General features: G+C 53.2%; 1 protein-coding gene across 15 annotated transcripts in view; it reads right to left on the bottom strand.

Moving 5' to 3' along the window:
* Positions 1-23237, bottom strand: part of ARHGEF10L (Rho guanine nucleotide exchange factor 10 like) — a 167760-nt gene that overhangs the window by 21266 nt on the left and 123257 nt on the right. For all 15 annotated transcript variants that reach the window (XM_030537192.1, XM_030537193.1, XM_030537194.1 and 12 more), the window contains 2 exons: positions 22590-22744; positions 12966-13111 (listed from right to left, as the gene is read on the bottom strand). In XM_030537192.1, the coding sequence (XP_030393052.1) occupies positions 12966-13111; positions 22590-22744 (301 nt within the window). The remainder of the gene's footprint in view (positions 1-12965; positions 13112-22589; positions 22745-23237) is intronic.

The raw sequence follows: 23237 nt of genomic DNA, 5'->3' as shown, positions 1-23237 counted from the left end.
CATTCTGTGCCTCAGTTTCCCCACCTGTGCGAATGGGGCTAATACTTACCTGCTTTTGTAAAACTCTTTGAAAGGCCTGGCAGAGGCATCCTACACAAAGGCCCAACCTGGTGCTCCCTCTGTGTGCAGCTGTTGGGACTCTTAAAATCAGGACTGGAGGGTTTTTTAAAAGATGCTAGTGATGGAGAGTGCACCACAAAACTCCAAATTGTCCCAATGGCTAATTACCCTCACTGTTCATAGAACAACAGGGTTGGAAGGGACCTCAGGAGGTCTCTAGTCCAACCCCCCTGCTCAAAGCAGGACCAATCCCCAGACAGATTTTTGCTCCAGATCCCTAAGCGGCCCCTTCAAGGATTGAACTCACAACCCTGGGTTTAGCAGGCCAATGCTCAAACCACAGAGCTAAAAATGTACACCTGCTACTTGGAAGAGCCCATTATCAGCTGTTTGTTCCCCCCTGTAGTTACTTATACACTGATCAACTCACTCCTTAACTTTCTCTTTGTTAAGCTAAATAAATTGAGCTCCTTGAGTCTCTCACTCTAAGGCATGGTTTCAATCATTCTCGTGGCTCGTCTCTGAACCCTCTCCGATGTATCAACATCCTTCCTGAATTATGGGCCTCAGAACTGGACACAGGACACCCGCTGTGGTCGCACCAGAGCCAAATGCAGCAGTAAAATAACCTCTCCTCCTACCCCAGGATGTTTATGAGGGATTCAATTCAGAGAGAGAGAGAGAGAGAGAGTGTGTGTGTGTGTGTGTGTGTGTGTGTGTGTGTGTGTGTGTGTGTGTGTGTGAGAGAGAGAGAGAGAGAGAGAACTAGAACAATGAGGTCCCATTCCTGGACTGGGGCACTAGACAACAGGAATTTAACAGAAAAGTCAGGACTGGGTAACTACCCTATGACCAGATCTCACCATCCACTCTTGGTCCTGCCAATGATCTCCCAAAGGATCAGCTCCCTTGGGTTATGCAGAGGCCCCAGCAGTTTAATCACTTCCACGGCGCTATGAGGCCCCGAGGACAATAACCAGCCAAAACAATGCACTAAAGTCAAATCTGATGCACTCAAAGACATCCTGTAGAACAGACTAATTCTTGTTTCCTGGGGAGCTAAAAGTAAAAGAGGCGGCTATTTGTTCACATCTGGGGCACAAAAGAGGAAAGAAAGAGCCGCAAGCCACAGGAAGGCCAGTCTGGAGTTTGGAACTGCTTTAAATTACCCTTTTAATGCCCCATCCGGTCTGACCCTACAGGCATCCAGCAAATGCATAAAATCTGCAAGTTTTAGAGATTTTTCAAAGCCATCTAGGGGAATCTGGAAGCTAAGTGGGTGAAAATCACAATCTTTTTAAGTAGATGATGGGATGGTATGCAGGAACATGGCTACAACTTCTGACTACGTGGATGAGCCCAAGCTGCAGAGTCTGGCATCCAGCTTCAGTTTAAAGATGTCCGGATCCAGTATTTTGGTTCAGGCCAAATGGAAATCTTGAACGCAAAGTCAGGATCTTTTCTCCTGACTGATTTACATCAACGTAACTAGCCCCCCTGGATTTCAGAGGAGTTGTTCTAACACCTTGTCGTCGTTAATGGATTTAGGGTCACAATGCCCCTGTGAGAAGGGCAGGGCTCTTATGCCCATTTTGCAGATGGGGGAACTAAGGTGCAGAGAGGTTAAGTGACTTGCACAAGGTCTGCACAGAAGTGTGTGGCAGAGCAGGGATGGACCACCAGGGTATTCCAAGTCCCAGGTTAGCGTCCTAATCCCTGGACGACCTTTCCTGTGCTCATCCTTACCTCCATAAGCATACGTTAGTAGTGTGATTAAAAGCATCCAAGCAGCTGATTTATTACCCCCTCTCCCCCAGTTTAACACTAAAACCCGTTCCCTGCCCAAGAGCCTATGCACCGTGTCCCAGCTCAGAGCAAAATTTTATGGTGGGAGTTATAAAAGCTTGAATATTATATTGGAAATGCTGCCACAAGCTTACCTACAGCAGCACAGTATTTATGGACCTAGAAATGTCTATATAAAATAGAGGCCCTATAAATCCACACCACAGCAGGCAAAGCAGGAAAAGTCATTAGTCCTGAGGAGACATCAGTCGTCCCAGGAAACTTCCAACGTGCCATTGATAAGACGATGCCTTCTTGGGAACCTGGGGCCCAGTCCAACCACCTTTAAGTCAATGGAAGTTTTTCCTGCTGAGTTTCACGGGAGCCTGGATTGAGCTTGGTATTTTGAGAAGAAAGTGAGGTTAAGGAACAGGACTCAGCACCAGATTCCAGTTCCCAGCTCTGTCATGTTTAGAGCGGGCTGGGAATTTTTCAATGGATTTTTTTTTCCCCCAACAAATACTGATTTGCTGAAACTGAAGCTGTTCAAGAAACAGGGTCGGGTTCAAGGAATTTCCCGAGTCGAAAAAAAAGTGAGAATTTTTTTCCCCTCAAAACAGTATATTTGGACATTTTCAAAATGAAAAAAAAATGCAGTTTTCCGGTTAATGACTTTTCATTTGGAAATTGAATCTAATAAAACTGGGGGGGAAATTTTAAGAGAAGGAAAAAAGGTTGAAATCAAAACAAAATGTTTCAATTGACCACAAAACTTGTGGTTTGGTTTGCAAACATCAGATTTGGGCTTTTTAACCCCAATTGAGAAAGGAAAAAATTTCAGACTCAATATTCGCAGGTGGAAAAACCATATCCCACCCGGCTCTAACAAGTCCTTACTGAGCGACATTGGGCATGTCATGCAGGCACTTTTGAAAATTTCACCTTCAGTAACTTAGGAGCCTAAGAGCCTAAATCACTTTTGATAATGGAAAGTCATTTGGGGCTTTTCAAAATGTTCCCCTTAGTTTTGCGAGGTCTCACTTCCCTACCTGTACAATGGAGAGAATACTTCCTTTCTCTGTCTTGCCTCCTTCAGGGACTATCTCTTGTAATGTGTACATGTAGCACCTGGAATTTAGGGTTTCATCTGGCCACTTGCAGGTGTCAGGAAGAGATCCCCCCGCAATGTATTCTGGGAAGGTTTTTTGTTTTTTTAAAATCTCGTTCCTCTGCAGCAGCAGGGATGGCCGTGGCTGGAGCTAGGACACTGGGAAGATGGGCCAGGACTCTGTGGTGGCATCGAGCATGCTGTGAGAGTCTTGTTTACTTTGGTCTGATTTCCGTTGTTGGGTTTTGTGAGAGGTCTGGGTGGTGGTGATGGCCTGTGATATACAGGAGGTCAGACTCGATCTAGTGGTCCGTTCTGGCCTTGGACTCTATGACTATGAACAAGGTTCAGATCCCAGCTGGGACCTCTAGGTCACATTATAATACAGATCGTATTACCTGGGAATGACAGCAGCAGTGCTAGAACTTTCAGATGAGACACTATCCATACCCAACGAGTGTTTACAGCCCACGGACCATGGGGTAACTGAGGGTAGAAACATTAAGGCCAGTAGCTGGATCAGATCAGAGAGAGTTTCCCAACGTCACTTTATGGACGTCAATTCTCAATCTTTACCTTAACTTTTTTTTTTTAATTTAGGTTTTTTAATTTGACATTTTGCATGAAAAGAAACCAGCTCTTATTAGAATAACAAACTACTATGGATTTTCCCCTCATTCGTTCTATTCAATTTGTTGTTTCTTCTGTCCAATTATGGGAATAATGTAGCAGCTCCTCATCTCCCCTGCGAGAGAACCTGCCGCATTTTCTAATGCCTCCATCGCCTGGAACATGTGTTCTTATTAACCCTCGATTTAAATATCCCCTCCAGCCTCTCCCTAGTGGAGGAGAGGTCCAAGGATGTTGAAGTGGGATTGTTTCCTCATATGCTTCTTTCCATAAGACACCCGCACTGGGGTTTTCACTAGAAACATTCGAAAAAACAAGGAGCAGATAGATGATCATTCCAACTCCAGCCATATGGAAGCTAAGCTTGGAATGAACACTCCAAGGTGCACCATGGTCTCCAAAGGAGAAGTTGGTCGAGGTGGCTACTGCATCTATATTTATGCAGGAAAATTAACCCCTTGGGTGTGATTATTAATGAACTGGGTTCCAGCAGCACCTAGAGGCTCCAGTAGAGATCAGCGCCTGATTAGGCTGGTGCTGTACAGATACACAGTAAGAGACAGTCTGTGCCCAGCAGAGCTTGCAACCTGGATAGACCAGGCAGATGAAGGATGGGTTATCACAGAGGAGCAGCTGAGCCACAGACAGATTAAGTCATGCAGAAAGGGGAATTAGAGCTAAGCTCCCCAGGGCCTTAACCCCAAGCCTATTCTAACTCAAGGCCTCCCCAGCTGTACCGTCTACAGGATGAACTCTGGGATGGCCAAAAGAACCATTCTCTGGCAGGCAAAATCCACCACACTCTCAGGTGGTGGTTTTAGGATGCCGGCTATCGACGCACGCTGGCACGATGTGAACGGCAGTTGCCAGGAAGTCATTTGTTCTTCCTTACCACCTGCAGCTGCCCTACCCAGAAACCCAGATTGGCACTGACCCCACTCTCCTGAGCTCACTAAGAGAGGGCACTCTTTTCTTCTTCCTTTCTGACCATTTTTTCAAAGAGAGACACATACAAGAGCCGATTACACAGCGCTCCGTCAAATTCTATTTATACCATAACCAGAGGGGGTTTGCAGAGATGCCATTATACTTCTGGTGGCTCACGTTAGTCATAAGAGAAGTAATAATGTGGTTAAGTGACTGTTCAACTGCTACGAGGAGGAGGAAGCTGTCAATACGCAGCGCTAACACAATGCTGTACGTCCCCAAACTGCAGTAGGAGTGTTAATTAACGCAACGCCGCCCCAGGAGGAAGGTGGTCAGGTGTTATCCACGTTCAGAGATGGGGAAATTAAGAGACAAGTGGCCTGAGTTCAAGGCGCGCTGAGTCCCCAGCTTCAGTGGGAGCTGCAGACACTCGGCACCTCAAAGTCGGCCAAGTCACCCATGACCTAAGGCCACCCAACAAGTCCATGGCAGAGCTAGGGTGAGACCTCATCCTTCCACCCAGGCACCTGTAGATGACAGTGTTTGTCTAAGACCAGGGAGGTGATACAGACCAGTCTGCAACCCCAAATCTTTTTCAGAGTTGCTGCTTCCCAGGAGAAAATCCCCCATCCTGTACGTATGGCCGACGTTCTTTGTTCCCAGATGTACACCTTAACATTTAGCCATACTAACACGTATCGCTTCCTGGCACCCAGCTTATCAAACAATCCAGATAAGCGACCTGCCCTCTTCATTATTTATCACTCCAAAGTGCGCGCCGGCTGCAAACTTTATCAGCGATGATTTTGTGTTTTCTTCCAGGCCATTGATAAGAATGTTCAATAGCGCAGGGCCAAGAACTGATCCCTGAAGGGTCCCACGAGAAACATACCCATTCGATGATGCTTCCCCGTCTACAATTTCAGGACCCAACTAGTTAGCCACAGAACGCCTGGCAAGCCATTTGTCCAATTTCAGTTTCCATCTGTCCCCCTGAGTTTGCTCTTTTCATTAAGAATGAACTAAGAGTAGAGAAAGGACTTAGTGGAGGAAAGTGAGACCTCGAGACTGCACCCCGGAGGCCCGAATGTTGGATCTCTGCCCTTTTGGCAGCTTTGCAGCCTTCCTAAAACTTGGTTAATTTCCCAGTCCACATGCCGATTTGCATAGTATTACCCAGCATGCCCCACATGGACACTTCCCCCCTGCTCCCCCTTTTCACAGAAGGTCCCAACCGGCTCATGTCATAAATAAGACAGGAGAGAGAAAACTAATACAGCCTCGCAATGTATTATTCATCGCCGGCCCCATTGTTACGATAGATTTACAGCCGCTAATACATGCAAACTAAGTTTAGGCACTAAATGTGAAATTTAAGGGCGGGAGAAGAGACTATTCAACACTCCCTTCTTAGGCCAAGCAACAAGGAGAGCTTTTGCCTTGGCTCCCATCTCAGACTGGGTAGTGAGAAGCATTGCTAGCTCTGGGGTGAAAGGCCAGCTAGCCAACAGTACTAGGCACCGCTACACAATAATTGCCAGAGCTGTAGGAAGGTAATTCACGTAGAACAGCGAAAGGCAGGTTAACTTCAGCCCTATCACTGCATTGCCGGCTTTAAACTCGGCGTGGTCTTAAAATCCCCCTCACCTCTTCCCCTATGACACCACAGCCAGGTTCTTGTTATGGCTGGCTGCTTTAGAGGAGCCCTTTGTGCAAGGTCATCCCTCAACTTGCTCTCTGCTAACTACATCAGCCCCAACCACCAGGTCTGTCTGCTTTGTCCATAACAAGCTGCACGTTTCCTTCCAGCTGGCTTGCATGCATGGAACGTGCCCCCTGGATCTGCCTGTAAGACCATGACTCCCCATCCAAGACTCTTCTGCTGCCATGTCTACAAGAAAGCCAGATAATGAAGACATTGGGTGGGTGCATGTGTGCATCTCTCTGTTATGCAGACACACTATTGCAGAGCCTCAGCTGGTGTCATCTGATGCAACTTCAGTGACCTCCCTGGAACAGCAGCAGCTTATGCTGCCCTCCCTCGCTAGTTGTCACGTATTTAGGACCATCACGCATTGTTAGCTTAAGTCGCTGAGAACTCACCACTACCCTCATCCTTCCTCATGTGGTTTGTCCATCTTTTGTCGCATCTTGTCTTCATATCTGATGGGATCTTCCGGGCAGGGACCCTGCTGTCACTTATGTGCATAACGGAGACCTGATCCTCTGTCAGGGTTTTATATTGCCCGGCGCCATAGTATCTGAGACCCTACTGCATAGCCCAGCACAAACGGTAACGCATAGTAACCTCACCGGCCCCCCGATGCTCTCCTCCCACACGAGGGCTATACAGAACACCACCGCTAGAAATCGTCTTCCTCCCTCAGGGTTAGGGCCACATCACCCTCCTCAAGCCGTCTGCTGGGCTTCTCCCGCTCACTGCATTAAGCCTACTCCTCGCACTGCCTCATATCCACAGCCTTGACAAGGCTCAGTAGCTCCGGCCTGTTTCCCTTCTCCACGCAGATGGGCTGTTTGGAGATTTCCGCTCTGATGAACAGCCCCAGCAGAGGCTAGGGGGAGACCTGCCAGAGATCATTTGGGGATCCAGACCCACTCAGAAGCCTCCTGCACTCTGCTGAAGTGCCCAGGCAGAGTTGTGGAGCAGGGCGCACTGCTGGGTTGGATGGAGGTGTACGGGTGGGGCTGTGTGCACAGCCTGGCAGTGGGTGCTGCCGGCCAGAACTACCATGCGTTGCTGGAGCGGAGTGCAGAAAAGTGCCAGCGTGTAGGGACGCAGTCCCCCTTTGGCATCAATGCCAACTCCTTCCAGCATCGGTCCAGGGGAGTTAGAAAGGAGAAGCCGTGGCTGGAAGAGAGAACTGTGCGACCCTGAATCTGCCAGGCCTTGGGGTTGGTCAGGCACAAGAAGGGAAAAAGGCAGAATCACACGTGATGGGGAGGCGACGTGGAGAAGAAGTTTTCTGCGACACATACAAATACACGTCTGACAGCAAAGAGCAGCTCCGGAGAACAGCGCTGATGATTGTCCCCGGCCTTCAACCCTGGCTGCCGCACACTGTGAAGTGCCGCAATTACAGGTAATAAGCGCCCCGGGTCACCCTCCGTCTTCCTTGAGAAGAGCTTCCCACTCCCACCCCGGCCCGCGGAGGGGTAACGGCTGGCGAGACGGAGCGTGTGTGATGTTTGCGGGGACTGTCATTAGCTGTAGCCAGCAGAAGAAAACCTATTTCCTGTTCAGTGGCCAGCAGGAGCGGCTCGCTATTAAATATGGATCGAATTCACCTCGGTCCCGTATGGAATGGAAATGGGAGGGCGGGTGTGGAAGGCCGGCTCCCCCCGTCTCGCGCACGCCTCCTCTCAACGTTTCCACTTCAGCTTGGCTGTCGACGTGCGTGTCAGTCTCTGCTCCCCCATCCCCACCCGACTGCAGCTCACCGACCCCTCCCCGGGTGGGGATCTCTAGCCCAGTGTAAATGCAAGCTAAATGCAGCATTGATCCCTTTTCAAAGCCGCTAGCACATTGCTGGTCTTAATCACAAGAGCAAAAAGGCCAGGGTCTGCAGCTTGCCCGGCCAGGGTGTTATACAGTCGCCGAGGCGAGGCTGGCAGCTCAGACCGTAGCCACCTCGAGGTGCGGCGCTGGAACATGGCTGCTCGGCCCTAGGGGCTGGATTCTAAGCTGCGGGTGTGGGCCACTGACACCTCAGCTGGGGATCCAGGACTCGATTCTTTTCTTCCAGCCAAGGCTGGCACCATGGAAAACGGAGGAAGCAGGGTCTGGCAGATAAGACCTGAGCTGAATTTCAGAACAGTCCTGCCTGTAGCTGCACCACCTCAGACAAATCACTTGGCCTCTCTGCCTTTGGCTACGACTACACAACCACTTCTGTGGGCAGAAAATGTGTCGCTCAGGGACGTGACTAAGCCACCCCCATAGTGACGTCAGTGACACCGACCTAAGAGCTGGTGTAGACGGCGCTACGCTGGTGGGAGGCACTCCCACCGTTCCTGTGGGGGTTGGTTAAGTAAACGGGCGAGCTCTCTCTCATCGGTAGAGCGGCTACACTAGGGAACTCGCGGCAGCGCAGCCGCATCATACAGCCGCGCCGCTGGAAGGTCTCTTGTGCCTCCCGCTGTACAATTGTGATAACACCCCTCCTCCCTGGAATTGCAGGGGTTAAAGAGCATTTCTCCTCAGAAACACGACACTTTGGGCTCCTATCTCATCTCCAAGGTCCCACCCTCCAGTTTACAAGTTTAAACAGAGATAGGAGTGGGGATAGAGGGCGGGATTCTATGCGTGGCCCCTCAAAAACCTCACCTGGGGCTGGGGAGTCAAGCTAGCTTCTCTCCAGTGCTCCCATCCTCCCCAGCAACCAGGGCCAGGAGGCCAAAATTATTCCCTGGGTGGTAGTTGGGCAGCCCCCATGCTAGGGGTGGGTTTGCACGGCATACCTGAGTGGCCCTTTAAGGGGAAGAAAGGAAGGAACAGGCTGCAGTCCCCTCTCCCAGAGCCAGGCTGGCTCCTTAGGGGCTCATGAGAGCCTTACCCGGTTCACCAGCATGAGCGGATGCGACTGATTCTGCCGAATGGACACACTGCCGCGCAGTCATTTGACAGGAGGTATCAGAGGGTGCCTGCGATCTGGCAGTCAGCAGCTCAGAGCCCAGGCACGTCAGGTCCGGCACCTGAGTTAAAGCGGCCAGCACAATGCTCTCTACAGGAGAGAAGGTCTTATAGCAGCTGGAGAGATGCACGCGCCGTGGGGAGTTTGCCCTCCAATGCAGAGGCGGGGGAAAAATAAAAAGCACCATAACAATGCCGCCCAGCCCATCGTCAGCTGGAAGCTTGTGCTTTCACCCCATTGACTAACGAGCTGCAGCCACGCAGCTCATCGGGCAGGAGGAATCCAGCCAAGGGCAGCTTGGCTCACATTGCAGAGGGCCTGACTCATCACCAAGGCTGCCCCGCCCTGGGAACGAACGCAGGTCCCCGAGTGCGGACTCCACCTCACCCTCACCAGCAGCTCCCGCCGAGAGCATGCACAGGCCAGGCGAGGGACTCAAATGGCAGCCTGCCAAATCCAAGTTCCAGCGGCCCGCACCAGGCCCAGCGGGAAGCCTCCAAAGCAGCCTGAAATGCCTCTTTGTCCCCCACGTTTGGGGCCCATCGAATCTCAGGGCCTGTGTCTCAGCTTGGCTCAGAGTGGAGCCCAATTACACCTCGTCAGGGGGCACCTAGCGTGCTGCCAGCTACACCAGCTTTATCATCTGAGACTTGAGTCTGCAGCATGGCTATGGGGTCCCCCAAAGTTGACCAGGCAGTACCAGCTGGGGAGCGGGGTGCCATGAGCTCTGAGGGGGCAGGCAGGGCACATACCCTGGCTCTTACTGGGCACTGTAAAGCACTGGGGAGTCTTATGGTGCTGCTGCATCTGTACTGAACCGTTTCAGAGCCAGAAAGTGCAATACACTATAAAAGTCTATTTTAAAGCCTCCGCTTCTCCTATAAGCTAACTCCCCAACTCAGGGGACCGCTGAATCCCACCCATGCCAGCCCTTCCAGCGAGCCCCACTGCTTCGTGAACTCGGCACCGAGTCCCGTGAGCCTGTCACCTTCACATAGGCATTTATAATCCCCTTCACTAGGGCTTCCCAAGCACCTGGCCTTTGTTAAACCCACACTCCATCCAAACCGGCCTCTGCTGGAGCGGAAGGAGATCGCCTTCAACCACTCGTAGTAGTAGATCCTTTATCCTCTCTGTGTGCCGAGTTACTGCAGGTATCTGTAGTATGGAAATACCCAGAGACCAGCCGTGAATAGGACCCCGCTTTTGTCTGGCATTGTACAACCACCACAAGACAGTTCACACTCACTGCCAGTGGGTTAGATGCCACCCCTGCCTTTGGGTTTGCCAAGCCAAGCTTCTGACCATCTCTTGCCAGTATGACCTGTGGAATCACTAGAACACGAGGGTGCCAGGCCCATTTGCCCAGACAAGCCGGGCCGGCCGATGTGTCCCATTCAACCAGCAAATGGTTAACTTGTCCCCGCCGGGGAGCTGGCGGGCATGGGAGGCCGGTTAACTAACAGTGCGCCCGGCGCTCTGATAGACACGAAGCGAGCATGCTCCCCCTGCACGGCGAGGGACATTTCCAATCAAATCGCAGCTCATTAGGCATGAGGTGGCAGAGAGGCTGGGGCACATGCAGTCCGGGAGCAGCCCGTCCCCATCTCCATCTCCATAATAGCATGGGAGCACGGCGAGGAAGGCCGTGGTCGGCCGGAGTGCGGGGAGTGCTCAACCGAGAAATGCACCGTCGTTAGAGGCCTGCTATTAGACAGTGGGGGAGCGGGCCCGGGATGGATCTGTCCAGAGAACGGCTGAGCCACAGCAGTTTGTGCACCGCGACAGCTGCACGCAGTGGCCAGGCAGGGCACTGCCCACAAATCCTGCCTTGGTCTTTCACACGTGAGGCAAGCCGGGGCTGGCTGAGCCAGTCACAGAAAGGGTTCTCTGCCATCTTTCAAGGGGCTGGCTCACCCTTCAGGCATAGGGGAAGGGCTGCCCCATCTCCAGGAGCCCAGCTAGTCACTGCAGACACACTGAGGGCCCGTCTACACTTGAACTGCTACAGCAGTACAGGGGCATCAGTGTGGACACTACCTAATGCCGGTGGGAGGGCTTCTCCCATTGCTGAAGTTAATCCACCACCCTGAGAGGTGGTAGCCAAGTTGACGGAAGAATTCTTCCATCTGCCCAGCACTGTCTATGCAGGGACGCATGTCAACTTACTTACGTCACTAAGGGGTGTGGCTTTTTCACACCCCTGAGCGAGGCAGCTGGGTTGATGGCCAGCCCCAGGGGTCTGTCTACACTCCAGTTGGAGGTGTGCCTGCAGCACGTGTAGACGGATCCGAGCTAGCCTTAACCGAACTCACACCAACAACAAGAGCGGTAAAACCACGGCAGCACGGGCTGTACCAGCCACCTGGGTCCTAGAGCAGGTACCCAAGCAGCGAGCCCAGCCTGCCGCCGCTTCAGAGCGCCTGGTATTTGAAGTTGGCTAGATGGAGTTCTGGTCTGTAGACACACTCGGAGGCACTCGAGCAGAGGCCTCTGGCTGAGGAAGTGAGCTCAGCCCATCCTTGCTGGGGGAGCATCTGGGATGAAGTCAGCCAGTCCCACTAGGTGCAAGAGATCCTGTGTGCACTGGGGCACATCCAAACAGCAACCCCCTCCCACTCCCCAAATACATTCCAGATCCTTTAGCCGGGTTGCATGTCATGCTGCCAACCTCCCCGCTCTCTACCAATCCACCCTCCCACAGCCGGTCCTCACCCACCACACTCCTTAAGTGGCTCTGTCCTCAGGCTCCTCCCTACGTAGCTCTGGTGCCATCTTCACCCACTCGCACAGTGTCACTCGCTGCCTCAACCCACACAGCCCCCCAACGTCGCCCTGGGCTCCTGGCCACCACTGAGCACCCAGCATCCCTGCTTGGCTATCCCAGGCACCTTGTCAGGGGCTGCTCCTTCCTCCCCATCTCCCTCAACCAGCAGCAGCTGCAGTCCCCTTTCCGGCTCACCAGGCCAGTGCTTTTGGCAGTTCCCTTCATTCCCCTACATCCAGTCACTCTCCAGCTGCATCCGAAGCCAGGGGTCAGAGGGACCTCACACGCGAGCAGGAGCACCGAGAGCACGAAGCTCCGCCCGGCCGCACGCTTCCACGGGTTCTGTGCCTGCTGTCCGAGTGCCATTCTCATGCCGCTCAGAGCCCCGGCGAGGGGCGCACAGCCAGGCTGCCCCAGGCACCGGCCTCTTCCCTTGTAATCCTTCCGGCCTTCACTCCGCAGGGCGTCAAAGCAAGTAAGGAACAAGCCTGAGACAAAGGTCTCCTGGAAGAGCATGCAGGGTAGGCCAGGCTCGGTCCAGAGTGGCTGGAGTTAACACTTGCCAGCGCTAAGGATGAGACTGGGGCTGCGTGGGCAGGTGGGCTAAAGCCACAGTGACCCCAAGCAGCAAGAGTCTCACCCCGGCATGTCCAGCCATCACACCAGACCCTTACCTCCCCACCCCTGGCTGCCCTCAGAGTGCAAGCAAAGCTCACCCCATCCCAGCCACCTTCCGCATCTCACAGCCAGAGCAATCTGTGCGCAGCCATACAGAGAGCACAGGCCAGAAACTCGCTGGGACGTCCCACGCAGATGCAGGAGTGAGGAGAGGAGTTGACACTAGGTCAGTGTAGCACCAATAGGAGCCTAGGCCAGGTCTCGTCTGGGCCAGCTGGTCAGTCACCCAGCACCTAGTTCGAGGAGCTGAGAGTACGTGTGGGGAGGGCGGAAAGGAAGGAACCCCCCACCCCAAAGGAGGTTGGAATCCTGGCACCCAGCCTTGCCCGTGGCAAGGGGCACTGAGCCACGGCAGTACCTGAGCCTGCAGGGTGGCAGCATCCAGCACGGTGACCTGGTTGGCACAGCTGGCCCACACGGTGTCATCCAGAGTCAGCAGGGTTTGCACCGGTCCAGTCCCCACCTCCAGACAGGTGGGCTGCGCCTCGAGGTCCCACAGCCCCCCTGCAGAAAATAAAAGGAGAGCAAATATCAGAGACCTGTCATCATAGACCAGAGGAGGAAAGGCCCCCTGGAGCCAGATCTCAGCCCGCAACGCCTAGGGCTTTACCCTCAGGAGTCTCTGATCAGACTCTGATCCCCAGCTGAAACCCAGCCCGGGGCGTTTCATGCTACGACCATGGCAGACCCACATTTCAATAGACAGCTGGAGCCCCACTCCTGCACCATCCCTCTGCCCGTTCACCAGCTCACCACTCCCTGGGACATCTGCAGCCATTCATTCCATGCAACAGTAAACAGCAGGAAAAGACGTCGCTGCCAACACCTACATCCAGGGAGCGTTAGCCACTGAAAGTGGGCAGGATCCTTCCGACGCTCCCCACAGAACCCAGGCCACGCGTCCATGGACCTGAGTTTGGAAGCCTCTGGCTTCACACTTGGCCCTCCCCAGCACATCCACCACTCTGTGGCGGCATCTCCAGCAGGGCTGGAGGCAGAAGAGGGGAGCTGGCCTGCTACAGGAATTCGGGTGGCTGGCTCAGCAGGGCAGCAACGTCTCTTCCCCCTACAAATCAAGTCTCACCTGATGCCTCCACATTCTGAATGCGGCAGCAGGAAAACAAGCACAGTTCTCTTCCCTGAAGCCTTGACAGCATGCACGGTCTATTTATAACCAGGCTGCAAGCTGCAGGCGAGAGGGGATGGCGTGGGATTGCTCACACACAGAAAACAAAAATACTGAGGAGGACTGTACAAACGTCTTTTCCAGCCAGTGACGGCTCCCTTGCCACTCTCCCTGAACTTGGGAGGCAACCTCCAGGGGACTAACTCCCTTTCCTCTGCCATCCCACGGGCATGGAGAACAGATCGGAGGGGGAGGCCGAGCCAGGTGGCAGAACTTGGCTGGCTTGCGGCCTCCTGCGCAAAGCACCCTGTTGCAGGGAACGGGCTGTTCCTCGCACAAGACCCAGTCACATTTCCCTGCCTTTGCGGTGATTATTCCAGCCTTGCAGCCCTTCCAACTGCCACTTAGCTCCATCTGTTAAACGGATCCAAGGAGAAAGGTGGGGGGTTCTCAGATGGGACAGGAGGGTGCTGGGCACGGGGGTGCGAGGGGATCACAGATAACATGCACGGCAGTGCACATCTGCCCAGTTAGAAGCATGTCTGCAGCGGCAGCACCATGCGGCTCTTTGCACCAGAGCTTTGAAATGCAATTTAAGAAACGGGCCTTGGCACACGGCTGTGCGGCAGCTTTCCTCCCGTGCCCTTCAGCACTTCCCCGCGCTAGGCCCGGCCTGTCGTTAAGAGGAACTGAACTGCCTCGGCTCTTTCATCAGGGCATCCCGCAGCGCCAATTTCCCCACAAAAGGCGCGGCAGGAATGACCTTTCCCACCCCGAGTATTTTCTGAGCGGCGGCCTCTGCTGCAGGTTGACCCCTCTTGGCACCTGCCTGACGTGAACCATGAAAGGATCCCTTTGCTGCCCAACTCCCGCCCCGCAGCGCGCATGACTCTACAAATGGTTGAAAGAGCCGGAGGCAGCGGCATCTCTTCAGGGAAACGGGGACACTCAGGAAGCTCTAATTAAAGCGACGAGGTTACGGATTAAACCGGAGACTTGAGAAGAAAAAAAGAGCCATGACACTGCCAATGGCGGGTGGTGCAGCGCAGGGAAACAGGGCAGATCAATTGCCTGCTGCCTTCGGGGGGTTCTCACTGTGGTGCCAAGCTGGGACAGAAACCCCTCCTGCGGCAGGGCACACATCGGCCTCTAAGGTCAGGTCACCTAGTCTGAGCTGTACATTGTAGGCCACAGCGGGGAGGGATAGCTCGGTGGTTTGAGCATTGGCCTGCTAAACCCAGGGTTGTGAGTTCAATCCTTGAGGGGGGCCATTCAGGGAATGGGGGTAAAAATCTGTCTGGGGATTGGTCCTGCTTTGAACAGGGGGTTGGACTAGATACCTCCTGAGGTCCCTTCCAACCCTGATATTCTATAACCATTCCCATCCACTCTAACTGGTTCAAGAAGGAACTTTACCCAGCCCCACCCACTCATGGGTAGGTTATTCCTAGACTCCCAACTTCAAGGTGTCTCACACCTTCCTTACTTCTGCTGTTGGTCACCAGCAGAAACAGGACCAGGAACAGTGAGTCTATCTGAGGAAGCGTGGGCAAGTCATTTGAGTGCCGGGCTTCTGAGAGATCTGAACTGAAGCCGCCCTGCCCAAAGGACTGATGGGCCCTCAGCCCTAGACTTTGAGGAAGTTTGGGCAGTTCAACTCCACATCCAGTCTGGAAGAACCATTCCCCGCTCAATGCCCGTTGCTTCTCTGGACTCAAAGGGGAAGTGTGCTGCAAGTCTGGGGAGGACACGCCGTTGTTCTTCAGATGAAACAGAGGTTGAATCCCTGCTTGAAGCCCCAAGCTGAACTCAACCCAAAGTATGAAACCACGAACCAGCACCACTGCGGCCGAGAGTCCAGGCAGGATGTTTCCAGCTCAGGTTCCTCAACGCCTTTGAGACATTTCCACCAGGTCATTTTTATTCACTAAATCTCTCCCCTCTTCACGCACACAATTCGCTGCTCTCCAACTTGTCATTGGCAATAATTCTCTGCCCACCACTCAGCCAGGAGCATTGTCTCACATTCGACACCTTAAAACTCTCACCATTTTCATTAGACCCAGGTCAGGTTGTATGGTTCATTCCCTGATTGGATACGCGCCGCTTCTGGTCAGGTTCCTTATGCAGTCGCGTTTGCAAAGGTTCACAGCTTTTAATGCCTGGAAGGAACCACTATCAGCATCCAGCATTCAGAGCCCAGGCCTACACTGAAGCCCATAGAAACGTAGTATTGGAAGGTACCTCCAGAGCCCAGCCCCTGGTGCTGAGGAAAGACCAAGAACCAAACAAACCTAGACCCACCCTGACAGGCGTTTGTCCAACCCGTTCTTAAAAAATTCCCTTGGAAACCTATTCCAGAGTTTAACCATCCTTGTAGTTAGAAATCTTTTCCTGACATCTAAGCTAAATCCCTCACTGCAGATTAAGCCCATTACTATTTGTCCCACCTTCAGTGGAAACGGAGAACAATAAATCAGCATCCTCTTTAGAACAGCCCTGAAGACCATCAGGTCCCCCCTACCCCAGTCTTCTTTTTTCAAGATAGCACAGGTCATAGAATTTCACCCCATCATTCCTGCCGCGAAGGAAATTTTTTCCTGCTATTGAAGTGACACTACAGAGCCGATTAATTTGCAGCTGAACTACAGAGCATCTTTTCAAAAGACATCCAATTTGGATTTAAAGCTTTGCAGTGATGAATTCACCACCACCACCACTTGCTAAGCTGTTTCAGTGGCTAATTGCCCTCACTTAAAAATTAGCATCTTATTCCCCAAATGATTTTTTTTTTAAACTGCAAACTACTGGATCTTGTCATGTCTTCATCTGCTACATGAAAGGACTTCCTAACAGCAGATCTCTTTTCCCTGGTACCTGTAGTTTGTAATCAAGTCAACCCTTAGCCCTCTCTTTGATAAGATAATGATCTTAATCTATTTAAGTCTCTCCCCGTAAGGTCTGTTTTTCAAATCTCAGATGGTTTTTTGGAGCTCTCTGAGCCCTTCTGCAATATTCACTTAACATCGGCTGTTCCAGAAAATGTGTGATTTCATTTGAAAGAACAGACCAGTTACGTGCGGCCTAAGAATCTGCAAGAGAATTTATGGAGACATTTCTTCTTGAATTATTTACCAAGCCCTCATCAGGTGCTTCACATCAAAAACCTCTGCAGAAGAACGGAATATCAGGACTGAAAGCAGCTGGTCAGCCACCTTGGCCATTTCCTGGGTTTGGGAGACCCAGAACTGGCACAGATTGGCACAGCTCTACTGATTCAGGGACGCTATACCAGTTTGTGCCAACTGGGGATCTGGCCCAAAACCCTTGGGCTCTGAGGAGCAGCCCTGGAAGAAACTACAAATACTTTTTTAGGGCGGAAAAGCTTGAGATGCTGGCGTCACACCAAGCAAGAGGAAGGGAGAGTAAACCGATGCTTTGCTAATTTCTGCCCTTCTGGCCAAGGAGAAGGAATGGAGGAAAATGGAACAGAAAGAAACTTAGCAGCTTCCTGATGCAGCGGCACAGAAAACGACCGCGGCACATGTCGAGTAACAGCGCGGTGACGTATTGTCACAAACATGACACTCACTGTTCCCTCACGCCCAGAGGAGAAGCTGAGGGGAACGCACCAGCTGGAAGAGGAAGGGATCCCCTAACGCTTACCAGCTGCTATCAACATGAGCATTGGGGTGCCCAGGCCGAGGGGAGAGCCATTCTGCGGACACTCAACCCAGACTAGCTCTTACCTCCCTCATCCCTGATTTCTCTGGCTTTCCAGGCAGCCTTACTGGTCTCACTAGGACCCCGTGCCCCTGACAAGTGCCACCAGCAGCACTGGCAAAGGCAAAGCCCCTTTAGCTCAACTGGAAAAGTGACATTCCCACCATGCTGCACTCCACCATTGGGAGCCCACTCCCAGCACCACCGCACGAGACTTCTGAAATCCGAGGGCTGGGAGATAACCAGAGCCCTTTGGCGACGCCCAGGGGTTGCTCTTCTGAGCCCAGGCCCTTAGCAGAGCTCCTTTGAGCAGACGAGGGATTGAGGACTCTGTCGGCGGTCTGGACTGCACACCCGTCTTTGGCCGGTGGCCAGGTCCCGAAGCCTTGGGAAGGCTGCACTGCCTACCTCCATGTTAAAGCCAGAGGACAGGGATCAGCAGAGACCCACATCTGGGATCATACTGCAGCTCAGGAACTAGCCTCCCTTTCTGTAACTACAAGGTTAGTGCAGCCACGTTCCCGCACACGTTCCTTTCTCCACGGCCCCGCTGCTTTAATCCGTCCCGGGAGCTGGTGGAGTCCGACCCTCTGCTGTTCTACACATTCCCTGCCTTCCCCTCAAACGCCCCCCCAAGCCAGAGCCCAAGCACGGCTCTGCCCACGGACTGGGGCGCTGCTCCCGTGTGAGCCAGGCCCCTTTCAGGGGATACCGCAGCTTTGTTCAGCTCCTGGAGGGGCAGAGGGACCCAAGCACCTTACGAATGTCTCTGTACAGACTTGCAGGTTCATTCAGGCTCTTTCCTACCCTCTAGTGGTCACACAGGGGTATTTCCTAACCCGGCGAAAATGGGTCTCCCAGGAGCAGGAGAGGGGAGCTCAACAGAGCATCCTCCCCCATGCCTCCCATAATGCCTTTGGGCTTCTCAGCCCCCTGCCTGTCCTGCAGCAATCGAGATCCATCCCCTTCCCTCCAGCGCTGCCAGCCAGAGTCACACTAGGTCTCCTTGATCACACGTGAAAGCCAGACGTAGGACCCATCCCAACTCTCTAATCTTCAGCGGCTCAAGGTGCAGCCTGAACGCTGGCATAGACACACACAGCTGTCATTGCCTCATGGAAAGCCTTGTACCCACATCCACGGCAAGGTCAGAGTTCCTCGGGGGCCATCACCTTTGGAGGCACCCACCAGAGTAGAGGCCCAGCCATCCCCAGGCGAATGCAGTGACCCGCGCTATGTGCTGGCGGTGGTGGGAGAACATCCGGCATTCAGCCCCAAACCACAGACTTCTACACCTGACCTACAGGAGTAGCTCCATCCCCTAGCAGCAGCAGTAAACTGTTCTCCTCCAAGTGGGCCTGCACCTGTGGGGGAATAGGACGCTTCACAGGCACATGGACGCAACTCTGCTTCATTCCTACTGCCCAACCATCTCTCGGTGCCTTGGTCCCTACACTGGGAGTGGGAGGGAGGGTCAGTAATTCCAGAAGTCAGGAGCTGACTTTAGCCATGGAAATCCCAGCAGGAATGAAGTCTCCCTGGGCTCACCTGCCTGACACCCGGCTCACCTCCACTGAGAGGCAGGGCCAACAGAGTGGATCCGACTTTAACGGCATCCCAGAGAAAAGCAGCACATGAATAATTGAGGCTCAGATTAACCAGAAGAGCCACAGCAAGGGCCTTGCGAATCCCTCGCTCTCTCTTCTTATGGCCTTTCTTTGGCTGAGAAAACAGGCAGAGCGCTGGCTGAAAGGGGGCACCCAGCGACGGAGCAGGGTGGAGACTGCACCCTCATGGTGAAGATGGCGCATCTCCTCAAATACCACAACCACCCACGTTCCATCCATACCAGGCCTTGCAATCAGGACCCTCGGGATTCCCGCAGACAGGGGATTCTTCCCCTCGTGCCAAGGAGAAATCCCCTTCCACGTGGGGTAAACCAAGGTGTGCTTGTGACTGCCGTCCACGCACCACAGCCATGGCACCAGGACATCCAGGCTCTCTGCACTCCAGTGATCAGAGTGCCCTGCCTAGCGACCATGGCCTAGGCAGATGCCCTGGGGGGCTCCTCGAGACTGGAGCCCAGGATCCTCATCTAGTCAAGCCCCTTCCAGCAATGAGACTAGGCTGGGTTTGCCTCTGGAAGTGGGGCCGATGTGAAGTGATGCGGAGCAGCTCCACACCAGCTGTTGGCTGTACAACGGCTGAGGGCAATGTCTGAATCCAGCTGCCAGCCAGTAGGCTAAACACCCCCCGTTGACGCATCAAGCACCTTCATCTCTGGCTGCTGGACTAGTCAAGGACCTCACAGGACTGGGCCCCACCGTTGGCTTAACAGGATGAGAACCATCCACATCGGTGCAGTTAACATGGTTGGGCTGGGACAATAGGACAGAGACCACGAGTTTCCACCTTGCAGATCCTTCCCGAACACGGGAGACCCGGTGACAGACCCTGGGTGGGGCCGACTGACCTTGGCCCGCCATCACTGTGCTTTTCACGGACACAGATTTGTCCTACCAAGATTTCCCATGGCTTCAGCAGAACATTAAAGAGCAGTGGGAGTCAGGGAGATGAATCGGTAATGAACGACACTGCGAGGGCTCTTGTTTGCTATCCCTGAAAGGCTTCCAGAGGGAATCTGCTCCCTTTATAAAGTCAAAGAGGATTTTGCAGACCACCAGCCCTGAGAACTCCAGGTGCATTCCAGAAAACAGCCAGCTTGCAGCCTCTAAAGATCTTGCACCTCGGAGAGAAAGGAACCCAGGCCCCCTCCCCAGATCCCCAGAGCCAACAGGTGCCCAAAACACGAGTAGACAGGCCCAAGCTGCCTTCCAAAGCCAGGCTGAACAGTTGTGCTCCAAAACTCCAGAGATCTTCACTGGAACCCCTGCAAACCAATGCCATGCGCTCCCTCTGGGTGCCAAACCAGTCTGCTGCCCCTTTCACCACACACCTGGACAGAAACCAGCCAAGAAAGTCACTCCTGTCCCTCCACCCACACCACCCTCCTTCAGCTATTAAGGGTAACCTCCTGCACTAGAAACAGAAGTGAACGGGGCACAGAGTGGCAGGTCATTGAAGTGGATGAGTCCCAGGGAGCCAGATCCCCCCCAAAAAAGCAAAGGCCAGCAGCAGGGGAGAGGCCGGGAGGAGGTGGAGATGTCTCAGATCAGAGGAGAGGAGTGATATGCAGAGCCGGAGCTGAGAGCTGTTCCCGCTCCGTGCGGTGAAGGGAGCCAGGTTCCCTACCATATTTATCCAACGGAGCGAGAGCTCCATGAACCCTGCAGATATGTGCACGTATTTACATTCCTACATACTCCCACCTGCCTGGGAGATGGCTTCCTTTTGCCTCTCCCCCTTAAATTAAAACCTATAAATGCCTTATCAAAAACTCATTTAAAAAACCCAACACACTGCCAAGTGGCGTCAGCATTCTGCACACCCCCCCGGTGTATAACCTTGAACGGGCTGCGATGACATAGCCATGCCAGCGGCTTAATGCAGCACCAGGAGAGGGCACAAAGCAGAGACCTCGGGGCCACAGGAGCGAGTGTTCACCACCCCACACCATTACGTACAATACCTGGCATCCAACGGCCAACCCAGAGGGGGAAATCATCCCTAGCCCAAAACTCTGCATAACCCGCCATTCAGGCATCTTCCCCTATGCCTGATCCACTGAGGCTATGAGTCTGTTGCTAATACCAGCACACGGGCTTAGTCCTTTAGCTCAAGGTGCAGGGGTGCACGCTTTGGGCTCTGAAGGTCCCAGGTTCAAGCTCTGATGGAGACCAAGATAATGGTCAGCACGTACGAACCATTTTAGGCCTATTTTGAGAACCTGAATGGCGTTTATGGCTTTGCTCTGGCCCTCGGCAGCCACATAAATCAGTCTCAGTCCCTCGTTGGACTCTATTTATTCGGGTAAATGGACATTCCTGGAAAAGGGAGAAATAAGTGATCCTGACAGATGTGTCACTTTGGCAAACCCTTGTCTAGCTTGGCAGGCCAAGAAAGGCTCCTTGGATTGAATGGCTCCAAACAAACGTCCATTGGCCAACTAGAAGTTAGAGCAAGGAAGTTTAAAAGCCATTTGGAGACAACCAGCCTCTTCTCTGCCAGAGAGAAGTGACAGCCCGTCAATAGGAAATTAGTCTATAATTCTCAAATAGGAGTTTATTTCTGCAGCTGTTACGAATCCTGAATTCCAGCAATTGCATTCTGAACAGCCAATTAACTTCTATCTATATATTTATATATTTGCAATAGCAGGAAAGAAAGTTTTCAAAACCACTTGGCAATAAACTTGGACCAACTTTCCCTATGGGGTCCAGGGATGGTTTGGACAAACCTGTCTCTCCGTTGGATCAGTTAAGTATTGTCCTGCTTGCGACGACCCCGACAGATTTAGGGCAATCCAATCCCAACTGGACCATGCAGGAAGGCCACAATTACTGTGTCTGAATAGCCAATAACTGACTGAAAACTGCAGGCCGGTAAATCCAATCAGCGCTCTAGATATCACACTAACTATTGCTGTATAGGGGACCCTTTAATATCACATCACCTCTCTTTGGTACGTCTATGGCCTTCAGTACCGCAGGAGCTGAGTGCCTCACAATCTGAGACATTTATCCTTACAACCCCCCTGGGAGGCAGGGCAACACTGTTCCTGTTTTAGAGATAGGGGAAATGATGCACAAAGGTTAAGTTACTTGGCCAAGGTCACAGAGGAAGTCAGTGGCACAGCAAGGAACTGAATGCAGGGCTCCCGCACCCTAGGGGCTAACCTATGCCCCGACTCATCCTTCCCTTCTGAACATGCCATGTTACTCTGCAGGCCACTGTCCAGAGTCCGAGCACGGCAGCTGGTAGGAAGATCCAATTCCCAGCTACACTGGGCACATTACACCCATGTTCCAGGCACGGATTCGTGGGCAATGTTCCAATGCAACAGCAGCAAAGGGTTAACTAGCGGCCCCACTGCAGCCAGGGCATAGGCATTACAAAGAGACTGGCCCTGCAGCTGGGAGACCATTCCTGTCTCCCCAACCTCATTCCAGATCCCTGGGGAAGGCACATCAAGAGCAAAGCGCCCGCCTCCCCGTGCACCACTCCCACACTCACCGTTGTTTCTGGCATAGGCAGCTAGCGTGCCGTTCTGCAGTCCGGCAAACAGGTACTCGGGGCTATGCTTCAGGCAGAGGACAGGCTGCCGCCCAGGGCTTCGGCAGCTCAGCAGGCACTGGGTCCCCATGTCGACGCTGCCGTACACCAGGATGCTGAAGAGAGGGAGAAGAAGTGGGAAAGCCCAGAGTGACACTGGTGAGCACCTGTACGAAGTCCAGTCCTGGCAGCCACCAACTGCACCAGGAGTCCCCCGTACAGAGTGGCTAGCGGGAGCAGATCCATCCGATCCACCTGCATGAAGCAAGTTCTGAACATGTCACCCCAGGCTGATCTCTCATGTTTCTGTCCCCCCCCCCCCATTTGCTCCCGGACTGAGAAAGGTATGGCCCAGCTCCGCCATGCAAATGATTTAAGCCAGAACATGCGTTCGCTCCAGGATGAAGCACACGGGAGGGAGAGATCCCAGCCAGGGAGGAAGCTATGGCTCCCACGGCTCTGTCTGAACGTGGAGCTCTTGGACTGATGACGTGCATGGCTGGTGTCTGCAATGCCAAACTCAGGGCTCCACCTTAGGAACAAGGGGTGCGACCACCCCTTGGTGGATTTTGCACACCACCAGCCTTGAGAACTTGGCCTGGCGGGCCA

This window comes from Gopherus evgoodei, chromosome 18 (genome assembly GCF_007399415.2).
Source record: "Gopherus evgoodei ecotype Sinaloan lineage chromosome 18, rGopEvg1_v1.p, whole genome shotgun sequence".
Lineage (NCBI taxonomy): Eukaryota > Metazoa > Chordata > Testudines > Testudinidae > Gopherus > Gopherus evgoodei.
Note: the sequence above shows the minus strand (reverse complement) of the source record. Positions and strands in the feature narration are given on the sequence as shown.